Consider the following 11,899-nt stretch of genomic DNA (forward strand, 5'->3'; position numbering starts at 1 on the left):
ACATGCTCAGTACGCTAGAAGTTAGGAGTCATGCCAGCTCCTCTGTTTGGACTCCTGTTCACGTTACAGGTTTCAGGACGTGTTTGAATCTTTAATGTTCCTCTCTCTGTCTCTTGAGCTCCAGTGAGTTTATTAAATACATGTTTGTGAACAACCAAACAGCTGATCTGAACGTCTCCTCTCTCAGCCTCAGAGCCTCAGAGCCTCAGAGCTGCAAGGAGAACCAGGCTCTGTGTCTGATGATCATTCATGTCCATGCTCACACTGAGACCGACACACCTCCTACTGACAGTGAATGAGAACGACATCCAGCATGCATGGACACACACACACACACGTACACACACACACACACACAGATAGTCCTGCACTGTTAATCCCTGCTAAGTGTATTAGCAGTGTCACCGATTGCAGTGACTCGACGTTCTTCAGACACGTGGGCGCGGCACGAGATCCAACACGCAAATCTGCTGTAATACACAAAGTAAACCCTGCAGCCATTCACTCATACACACACACACACACACACACACACACACACACATCATTACCTGTAGACGGTAGTGACTGGAGGGAGAGAGGTAGATCCACTCTAACTGTTTATATCTCCCTTTTAGACGAATCTTGAACAAATAAAAATAAGTTGAATATTTACCTGCAACATTTTGATTCCTTAGTATTTATCATGTCAAAAAAATTCAGCGCTGTCACTTTAAGAGTTCCTTCTCTTGCTGAGCATATAAAAGGTCAGTTTTAACACTTCTGCATGGATAAATGTGCTCGAAGATTTATAGACAAACAACTTTTAGAACCACAAAAATCTGGATCAACCAAAATCAACGTGCAGTTTTCTTTTATTTATGTACATTTCTGCAAAAAGTGTAATGTTTCTACACATCCAGTGACTTTTGTGTTTGTGTTTCTTTGTGAGCCTGGAAGGACACGACAGATGGTTGAGTTTCAGGAAAATGTTGTCCACGTTTTATGGGTCAAAACTGAACCACAAGGGCAACAGCAACCTCCAACTCAGACAAAGCAAATCAGAAAACACAAACAATCCATGCATTAAACTTTATTTGTTATTTTCAAACATGTACAAAACAAGTATGACAAAAGGAAGTACAAAAAAGCAAAATGTTTTACACGGCAGTGAAGTCACAATCATCCTTTTTTAAATGATTTTATTAAAGCTGTAAAATGTTTATCTTTATCTTCTTCATGCAGAAATCTTCCCCTGAGGAAACCAGATAAACCCAGTGACCCGTGACGCTCCGTGAAACTGCTCCTCTCACGCTACTCTTCAGTCACTAACACTCAATAATAAGACAGGGTCGACTGTAAAGAGGCGTTCTGCTGGTGCAAAGTCAGAGATGTCATTTCTTTGTGGTAGAAACAAAGTATATAAGACTACCTCAAACCTCAAACCTCAGGGTTGCTTGCTTTTGTCAAACAGCAGTTTTGTCTTGCAGGACTCAGGAGTTGCTGCTGCACCACTACCTGGCTCTTCATGGTCAGTTCAAGGTTCAACACAACGACATGATTCTGCAACACTGATCATACATGCAAAAACGTACCAACCCTCTCAGAGGTAGACAACCAACTCCTGCGATTTGAAATGTGAACTACTTATTCGTGCTTTCTGGAATAACAATCTGAATCAGCACAAGGTGAAAACCAAGACCTTCATGGTGATTTAGTACCCTGTAGAAGATGGGAGTTTCTGCTCTAATGCAAGTTTTTCATGTCATAGTTTAGTCTGGTTTCAGAGCCAAGTTTTTAAAACACCAAAATTAAACAATGTCAGAAAAAAGGGGGTAGGTAGATAAGTTCAAGGCAGTTGTAAACAATCAACTCCTGTGTTCAGAGAGGTCAAATCACTGGAACAAACTATCTAATCTTAACACAAGGGTTTATCTTAGAAGATTCTTTCTGGAATAACAATCTGAATCAGCACACATCAAAAACCAAAGACTCCACAGTGATTGTACCCTGTTGAAGATGGGAGTTGCTGCTCTACTGTAACCTATAGAAGCAGTGTTTGTGATATAGTTAAGTCTTGTTTCTTAGCTAACTTTTTAAAACACCAAAATCAAACAATGACACAAAAAAAAGGGCGTCGGTAGATAAGTTCAAGGCAGTTACACACATTGTACCAATCCTTGCAGAGGTAGACAACCAACTCCTGTGTTCTTCTGTCACTGAAGTGGAATTCTTTCTGGAAACTTTAAGACACCATGAATTACAATCTTAATCAGCAAGAGGCAAAAACCAACAACTTCACAGTGACTGTACCCTGTAGAAGATGGGAGTTGCTGCTCTACTGCAACCTGAAGAAGCTTTTTTGTGTGTTATAGTTTAGTCTGGTTTCAAGAGCTACCTTTTTAAAACACCAAAATTCAAGATGGTCCAAAAAAGGTGTCGGTAGAAACGTTCAAGGCAGCAGCAGACAATCAACTCCTGTGTTCAGAGAGGTCAAATCACTGGAATGAACCAAGTTATCTTCACATTAGGGGCTAACTTAGAAGGAGTCTGACAATTTTAGATATCTGATCTTATCTGTTGCAAAGAACAACAACACAGGAGTTGATTGTGTCAATCCTTGCAGAAGTAGACAACCAACTCCTGTGTTCTTCAGCCACTGAAGTGGAATTCTTTCTGGGATAACAATCTGAATCAGCACAAGGCAAAAACCAACAACTTCACAGTGACTGTACCCTGTAGAAGATGGGAGTTGCTGCTCTACTGATAGCTTAATAAAAGCAGTTCTTTGTGATATAGTTTAGTCTGGTTACTGAGCCAAGTTTTCAAAACACCAAAATCAAACTTTGTAAAAAAGCATGTTGTAAGAAACGTTCAAGGCAGCAGTAGACGATCAACTCCCATGTTCAGAGAGGTCAAATCACTGCAATGAACCAACTTATCTTAACATTAGGGGCCTAACTTAGAAGGAGTCTGAAAATGTAAAAAAATCTGATCCCATCAGTGCAAGAAACAACAACACACTTCTGTAACACGGTTCCTACATGCAAATAATTACCAATCCTTGCAGAGGAAGACAACCAACTCCTGTGTTCTTCTGTCACTGAAGTGGAATTCTTTCTGGAAACTTTAAGACACCATGAATCACAATCTTAATCAGCAAGAGGCAAAAACCAAAGACTCCACAGTGACTGTACCCTGTAGAAGATGGGAGTTGCTGCTCTACTGCAACCTGAAGAAGCTTTTTTGTGTGTTATAGTTTAGTCTGGTTTCAAGAGCTACCTTTTTAAAACACCAAAATTCAAGATGGTCCAAAAAAGGTGTCGGTAGAAACGTTCAAGGCAGCAGCAGACAATCAACTCCCATGTTCAGAGAGGTCAAATCACTGGAATGAACCAAGTTATCTTAACATTAGGGGCTAACTTAGAAGGAGTCTGACAATTTTAAATATCTGATCTTATCTGTTGCAAAGAACAACAACACATTGTTGATTGTGTCAATCCTTGTAGAAGTAGACAACCAACTCCTGTGTTCTTCAGCCACTGAAGTGGAATTCTTTCTGGGATAACAATCTGAATCAGCACAAGGCAAAAATCAACAACTTCACAGTGACTGTACCCTGTAGAAGATGGGAGTTGCTGCTCTACTGATAGCTTAATAAAAGCAGTTCTTTGTGATATAGTTTAGTCTGGTTACTGAGCCAAGTTTTCAAAACACCAAAATCAAACAATGTAAAAAAGCATGTTGTAAGAAACGTTCAAGGCAGCAGTAGACGATCAACTCCCATGTTCAGAGAGGTCAAATCAATGCAATAAACCAACTTATCTTAACATTAGGGTCTAACTTAGAAGGAGTCTGAAAATGTAAAAAAATCTGATCCCATCAGTGCAAGAAACAACAACACACTTCTGTAACACGGTTCCTACATGCAAATAATTACCAATCCTTGCAGAGGAAGACAACCAACTCCTGTGTTCTTCTGTCACTGAAGTGGAATTCTTTCTGGAAACTTTAAGACACCATGAATCACAATCTTAATCAGCAAGAGGCAAAAACCAAAGACTCCACAGTGACTGTACCCTGTAGAAGATGGGAGTTGCTGCTCTACTGCAACCTGAAGAAGCTTTTTTGTGTGTTATAGTTTAGTCTGGTTTCAAGAGCTACCTTTTTAAAACACCAAAATTCAAGATGGTCCAAAAAAGGTGTCGGTAGAAACGTTCAAGGCAGCAGCAGACAATCAACTCCCATGTTCAGAGAGGTCAAATCACTGGAATGAACCAAGTTATCTTCACATTAGGGGCTAACTTAGAAGGAGTCTGACAATTTTAAATATCTGATCTTATCTGTTGCAAAGAACAACAACATATTGTTGATTGTGTCAATCCTTGCAGAAGTAGACAACCAACTCCTGTGTTCTTTAGCCACTGAAGTGGAATTCTTTCTGGGATAACAATCTGAATCAGCACAAGGCAAAAACCAACAACTTCACAGTGACTGTACCCTGTAGAAGATGGGAGTTGCTGCTCTACTGATAGCTTAATAAAAGCAGTTTTTTGTGATATAGTTTAGTCTGGTTTCTGAGCCAAGTTTTCAAAACACCAAAATCAAACAATGTAAAAAAGCACGTTGTAAGAAACGTTCAAGGCAGCAGTAGACGATCAACTCCCATGTTCAGAGAGGTCAAATCACTGCAATGAACCAACTTATCTTAACATTAGGGTCTAACTTAGAAGGAGTCTGAAAATGTAAAAAAATCTGATCCCATCAGTGCAAGAAACAACAACACACTTCTGTAACACGGTTCCTACATGCAAATAATTATCAATCCTTGCAGAGGAAGACAACCAACTCCTGTGTTTTTTGGATTTAGACGCCTTTGTCTCTAGGAATGATGCTGCAGCCGTTACAGCCGGTCTCACTGCTGCCGTCTGAATCCATCTACTGAAGTTTTTAAGATATTTTAAGATACCAGAGTCAGTCTTTAAGCTGTTAACGACATTTTGACACATAAAACAACCTCCTGAAATCCACAACAAGAAGAGTCAAAGATAAATCACCTCACACTTTTCTTTCAGATACCGTTCACATGCACTCATCACTCCACACGTATTATCAGTTTACAGCTCATTTTATAATCAATGCATCCCCTCACATCAATCCAACCATCTGCATATATTCCTACAGGCTCTATAAATAACAAGTCAACCAATGCAAACACTCCATACAGTCGGGACACAAACGCTCCTGTGTGTTTAAAATTCAACCTGCAGAGACTTGAAACTGAGTGCAAAACAGATCATCCATCATGTGTGAGCTTTATTTGGGGCGAGGTGAAATTACTGTTCTTTGGGAGAGCTACACAGACTGTAGCAACTCGCCACACACAACAGTAACCAAAGTTTCACTGAGATAAATGAAGGCCGGATCCTGGTGGTGATGGATTATCTCTCTCTGCAGCAGGTTTTTAAGTCTCTGTGAGCAGATTTGTCTTTAAAACGAAAGCCCGGACAGAAACGGAGACTTCCTTTTCCTCTGGTTCAGAAAAAGGCCAGTGGGGGGGAATATTAATAAAACATATTATTCTAACTTGAATTCTTTTCTTTGTACTTTTGTGTTCAGAGAGCTAGAAGTGCTTTAACGGTGCAACAAGGCAGTTAGTGATTCAAATAAGGCGCAAAATACTTCATCTAACTATTCAAGACGGACCTTTAGCTAGCTTAACCCGTTAGCTACATTAGCTAAGATAGCAGTTTGAAGATTCTACATACAATCAATAAATCTATTAAAGTACTATGATCTGTCTCAGGTTATGTTACACAGCAATTTAACTTTTGACATCGCCGTTCAGTTCTCCCTTCCGATAAATCGTTGTTTCAATGCTAACTAGCTCAAAGTGTTAGCTTAGCAACAGCTGCAAAAACATGAAAGTCCGACAAGAAGCCTTTTTAAAGCTCGACCAAACAGGAAGTAGAAAAACATCAAGGTGAGAAACCCAACAAGCTCCTGAGGCAGTTATGATGCGTTCACTGACCAATACATAAAGTTCGTTTTTATACAACTTCCACTAAGTTCATTTTAATTCTGCTTTAAATTTAATATAAAGGCGTGGGCTTTAAGATGAGACTAATAAACACTGTGCACCATGTGAAGCTGGAGATGGTGCATCTGTCTTTTAGTCCCAAGAAGACGAGGGTGTGTTTTGATTTTAAAGCCTCTCACATGACGCAAATCTGCATCTCTGCCATCATAACATCTTTGTTTTAATGCATTAAACCCTGAAACTGCAGAGGAATGGTGATTACACATCGTGTTATGTGGTTGCAGAAAACACATCGCCACTTTCTTCCCTGGATTTCGTCTTTACTACCTCTCAGGAAAGACCAGAGGTGGGGCGACTTCTCCTTTCTTGAAATGTCAGTTTGTAAGCTTCTATGAAGGACGGCATCATTCATTATCAATTATGCAAAATATCTACTCATAACTCAACACCCCCTGTTTTGAAAGTTTGGTGACAAACATATAAAGTGCACCAAGAAAAGGTAGCTGAACATATCTATACTTTAATATTTAATGCAGTTTATTCAAGATCCAATTTTTAAAATGGTTTTATCTGGAGAAAATTAGAGGCCTTAGAAAACATGATTATTGTCTCAAGAACACGAGCTTTGAGGTCTGATGGACGGGCGTGTTGGTTTGCATGAAGGTACAACTTGGGACTCCAAATGACCAAAAATCATCTCTTCTTGGTTGTCTCCAACCGTCTCAAAGTTTGAATGATGATAAAGTTTTTTTCTTCTGTGAGTTTCAGATCTTCTCCTCCAGGTTTGCTTCTTCATCATCAGGAGAAACGGGATCATAGCTGATGCATGTTGTCAGACTTGGAGCCAGTCAGGATCCTAAATAGTAAATGACTCCACGTTGACGTGCAAACCTTCGTCCTGTGCATCCGAAAGGAAAGTGCTTCATCCGAGCTCTCGCCACGAGAGTCTCTGGAGGGTCTTCAGGTAGGCGGGGGTCCGTTGACGTATCTGAGCGCCAGGTGGAAGCCGTGTGGCATCCTGTTGCTGCGGTGACACGGCGGCTCTACGACGATCCAGATCAGACAGGCCAGGAGGACCAGAGCTGCGGCCAGGAGGAGGTAGAGGAGGACGGGGGAGAGCAGGGAGGAAGAGGAGGAGGCACTGCTGCTGGAGGTCACACTGAGGAGGAGGAGGTAGAGAGGAAGTGAACACTTGACTTTTGAGTCCAGCAAAGAGAAAACTTTGGTGCAGAGATTTTCTTTCTTTCTTTCCTTCTTTCGTTCCTTTTTCCTTTCTTTCATTCTTTATTTCTTATTTTAATTACTATGGAAATGTGATGGATGACTGTGAGTGTTTTTTTGAAAAAAATGAAAAAAATAAAAATAGAAATAAAAATTTGAAAAAAAAAATTTAACATTTTTTTCAAAAAAAAAATTTTTTTTTTGAAAAAAAAAAGAAAAATTACAAAAAAAAAAAAATTTAAAAAAAAAATTTAAAAAAAAAAATTGACAAAAAAAAATTGACAAAGTTGACCCGGAGCCTGAAGAAAAATTAATTTTTCTCAAATTTGAAATTGTGCTCCAAAAGCAGAAAAACATGGAAAAAGCAATGAATGAATCAACACCAGTAGAGGGCAGTAACACAAAGAGGAATGCCATTCATCACAGATGACACCATAGAAGCAGACGGACAGGCAGGTATCATTATGAGCAACACAACAGTTAGCCTGTTAGCATGAAGAGACTCAGCTGGTCTGTTTTAGATGGTGCTATATTTCATCACAGATGGATTCACTGAATCAACACGTGAGAGGAGATAAGCGCGAGTAGCAAAGACGTTTCAACACGGCTTTAAAATCCTTTAGAACTCAAAAAGCCGTGATCGCAGAGATCGACCGGTGTTTTGGTTTAAACAGCGACCCTGTTAACTGGAGACTCTCAGCCGGATGCATCCCTCATAAACGTCTTTAGACCATCATTAAATATCTGATGAGGATATTTTGAAATCTTAATAAAAACTAAACTAGTTTGCATTCCCAGGAACTCCCTCTGTGTTTCAACAGCTGTGTAAACTCCACAAACACTGACACGTTCAGCTGAAGGTCTCCAGTTTACAGGGTCACTTTTAAAACCGGAACACCGGGAGGAGAGATGCATTCACGGTGGGCTGAGAGAAGACTACTGTTACAAGCTGCTAAATCAAGAGAATCACAGCTTCTTCTTTTGAAAAGTACACACACATACAAAAAAGATAGAACAAATAAAAACTAATGAAAGAAAGAGAAATCAAGAGAATCACAGATGGAAAAAACAATGACTGTGAATGGTTTTTGGAAAAAATTGGAAACAAATTTGAAAAAAAAAATTTGAAAAAAAAATTTGACAACATTTTTTGGACAAAAAATGTTTTGACAAATTTTTGTTGACAAAATTTTTTTTTGACAAAAAAAAATTGACAAATAAGTTGACCATGTCGAAAAAATAAATTTTCCTCAAACTTAAAATTGTACTCCAAAAACAGAAACACATAAAAAAAGTGAAAATGTTGAGCCTGCGGTTTAAAACTTGGAAAAAGCAATGAATGAATCAACACAAACACTGACACGTTCAGCTGAAGGGCTCCAGTTTACAGGGTCACTTTTAAAACCGGAACACCGGGAGGAGAGACGCATTCACGGTGGGCTGAGAGAAGACTACTGTTACAAGCTGCTAAATCAAGAGAATCACAGCTTCTTCTTTTGAAAAGTACACACACATACAAACAAGATAGAACAAATAAAAACTAATGAAAGAAAGAGAAATCAAGTGAATCACAGATGTGTGTGATGTTATTGTGGACGCAGGGAGGAATAAAAACACTGAGGTTAATCTACCAATCAGACACGTTCAGCATTGCAGGCCCCGCCCCCTGAAAGTCCCGGGACCTTTGAAAAGTCCTACCCCATCATGAAGTGGGTGAAGCAGACTTGGATCTCTAAGTATCTTCACAGATCCTCTACAGACAGGTTGTGTTTCTGTGCTTTCTCTCCTGTAGAAACTCTCTACCTGCTAACGACCTGAGGAGAGACGTGTGTATCCCCAGCCGACCGATTCATGAACTCCTCCTCATAAACAAAATCACTGTTCATCTTATCTCCGCGGTTCCACGGCGATATGCAAATCAGCGACGGTCTGCGTCTCTATCTTTCCATCGGCACAGACCTCAAAGGGCTTCAGTGTTTTCTCACCTTTGTTCAGAGAAGTGACGCTCGGCTTCTTCACAACGGGACTCCTCTTCTTCAACCTGAAGAACAGAGAGAGCTTCTGTTAGCCCACAGCGGGTTCAGGCTACGCTTCAGAGGTTCACATGAAAACTGTCCGGGGAGTAAGAGCGCTACAATACCTCTCTACACAGAGTTTATCTCTTCTCTGAGGGCGGCAGGAACAAAACTACTCTTTATTGAACCTGCTGTTTAAAACACTTTCACACCATTATTCAACACCACATTTAATAACCGCTGACTAATAAAATCAGCTGCAGTCCAAAGGGCTGTGTTATCTCTACAGAAAGCCAAAGAGTGCAGACATCCTCTCTGACTTCCTCTGTTTGGTTTTTTAGAAAAACTGCAGTACCTCAAGTGGCCACTAGAGGCTGGCTTCAGTGGTGAGTCAATCTCAATGGAGGCCCATTGTAAAATACCTCACTTCACAGCGGTAATAAACATGATCACATCTATATTTGGAGGCAGAAGTGATGATGTTTGAATAAAAGGGCAGCTAACGTGACACTATTATGTCACTTTTTGGCTAACTTGAAATATTTTCACTTAAAACGAAAACACACGTAAAAATGAACGTGTACTAACGATGTTTTTTTTGTTTAATGGAATTCAGAAAACAGATATTTTTGAGGTTGCAGTGGTCCCAACTTCTCTCTCCATTTGTTATATATAGTCTCGCATTCAAATAAGAGTGGTCGCCCCCTGCTGGCCGTTTGAAAGACTACATTGTTATTGGCACTAAGATCAGTCCCTCCAGGAAGTTGCGATTTCGTGTTCGCAACTATCAACGCAAATTCAACCAATCAGCGCGATTTTTGCACGGCCTTGCAATTTCATCAATTTCACTTCCTTGGAACATAAACGTAAGTCCTCACTTGATCGGCACTTTTAAAAACACGAAGAGCGAGGACAGCAGGCAGGAAGAGTAACCATGACAACGTTGTTATTCATAGATTGAGGGGCTCAGTGTTAGCTTGGTCTCTACCTGCAGCAGGTGTGCTTTATGAACCAGCTCTCCTCACCTCCATGCATCTGTCTCATCTTCAGTGAGGATTTTTACCCCCCCGGTGTGCGTTAGCGACAAAGACACAACCGGGGGGACGTCTGTTTAATATTTGATGTTTGACGTTGTTGCCGTGGTTACCGTCTACAGCTTGATTTAATCCAGTTTGGTGAAACATCAGACACATTTAGGAAGTTTGGATCAACTCCTCGTCATCAGAGATGCAGATGCATTTCAGAGTGCCGTGAACTGACTGTCTGTGCAGTGCCTCTGTCACTGCGAGGTGCATTCAGGGACCGTCGTAAATGTGCAATACAGACCTTTCATGGCATTTTTTCTGTGAGTCAAGATAATCAAAATACAGTCACAGTGGTCACAGAGAGAATGTTATATACTCTCAACTGAACTGGCCCTCACTGCACTCTCGCAGACAAACACACTGGTTTCTATTCATTTACAAATCCCTCACTGGTAAAACCCCGTTATATCTACAGTCTGTAATCAAACTTCACAGCACAAACCGTAGCCTGCGCTCAAGTAGCCTTATCAAACTCATCCCACCCAAAACCCGGACCCCCTTTGGTCGCACCTCCTTCCAGTTTTCCGCTGCAGATAACTGGAATCACCTTCAACAATCCCTAAAGCTGACTTCTCTCATTCCATTCACCACATTCAAAAACCTAATACACCCCATAGCTCAACATCACTGCACTTGCTTTTAAATTGCTTTTAAGTTGCTCACTGCTGTCATGTGTTTGTATTGTATTGTTCTGTCTCTAGGTCTCTCTGTGTGTCCTCTCTGTTTTTGTTTTGTTTTTATTTATTGTCATGCCGCCTGTGTTGCCTTCTCGCCCAGGTCGTTATTGCAAATGAGAATTGGTTCTCAATGAACTCACCTGGTTAAATAAAATAAATAAATGTTTTCTAAAAACAACTGTACTTTAGCGTATTTACTCTCCCCCTGAGATGTTATTGGGGAAAAAACTTTCACTGCAATTTTTTCAAAAAGCTGTTGCAAAATCAGGCTTTTTGGGTCACAAAAAAAAAACAATGAAATCCTGGAGGGACTGTCTTTTTTTTAACAATAAAATACATTTTGAAAAACAGTCTCAGAATTTGGGGACAGTCACACACCTGGATACACAGTTGTGCTCATAGGTTTACATCCCCTGTCAGAATGTATGATTTCTTAGTTTCTGTTGTCCTTCTGATATAAAAAGAGTAAACACAGTTGGCCATAAATGGCTTCAACCAACCACTAACCATGAGTGAAAGTAAAGTTTGTCTCTTATCATTCATATTCTCTGGAAAATGCCCCCCAAAAAAATCACAAATTCTGCCAGGGTATGTAAACTTATGATCACAACTGCACTTTGTTAAAGCTCTCTCAGAGTCAGAGTCCTCTGTGCAGTAGATGGTGTCGGGGTGCATCGATATTTTATTAGAGTAACGGAGTGGATCCAGTGGAAGTTAACATATTGACTAGAAGGATCTGGTGGAATCAGGCCGTTAATATCAGGCTTTTTGTGCCACAACAATCACAACCCCCCCCCCCCCCCTGCAAAATCCTGGAGGGACTGTAAGATGCTAAATCCACTGGTTAAATACTAGAGGTGTAACGATTCTTTTCAACAACGA

The 11,899-nt window shown here is 40.3% G+C and overlaps 1 protein-coding gene across 2 annotated transcripts in view; it reads right to left on the reverse strand.

Moving 5' to 3' along the window:
- Nucleotides 1-1,057: 1,057 nt before the first annotated feature.
- si:ch211-137a8.2 (uncharacterized protein LOC777613 homolog) overlaps nucleotides 1,058-11,899 on the reverse strand; it is a 28,712-nt gene continuing 17,870 nt past the window's right edge. The window contains exons 11-12 of one of the 2 annotated variants that reach the window (XM_034678965.1): nucleotides 9,226-9,281; nucleotides 1,058-3,988 (exon numbers count right to left, since the gene is read on the reverse strand). In XM_034678965.1, the coding sequence (XP_034534856.1) occupies nucleotides 3,916-3,988; nucleotides 9,226-9,281 (129 nt within the window). In that variant the 3' untranslated portion in view covers nucleotides 1,058-3,915. Of the gene's footprint in view, nucleotides 7,179-9,225; nucleotides 9,282-11,899 lie in introns of both variants that reach the window. The other variant, XM_034678964.1, reaches the window with a different exon arrangement.

Source organism: Notolabrus celidotus, unplaced genomic scaffold (assembly GCF_009762535.1).
Source record: "Notolabrus celidotus isolate fNotCel1 unplaced genomic scaffold, fNotCel1.pri scaffold_274_arrow_ctg1, whole genome shotgun sequence".
Lineage (NCBI taxonomy): Eukaryota > Metazoa > Chordata > Actinopteri > Labriformes > Labridae > Notolabrus > Notolabrus celidotus.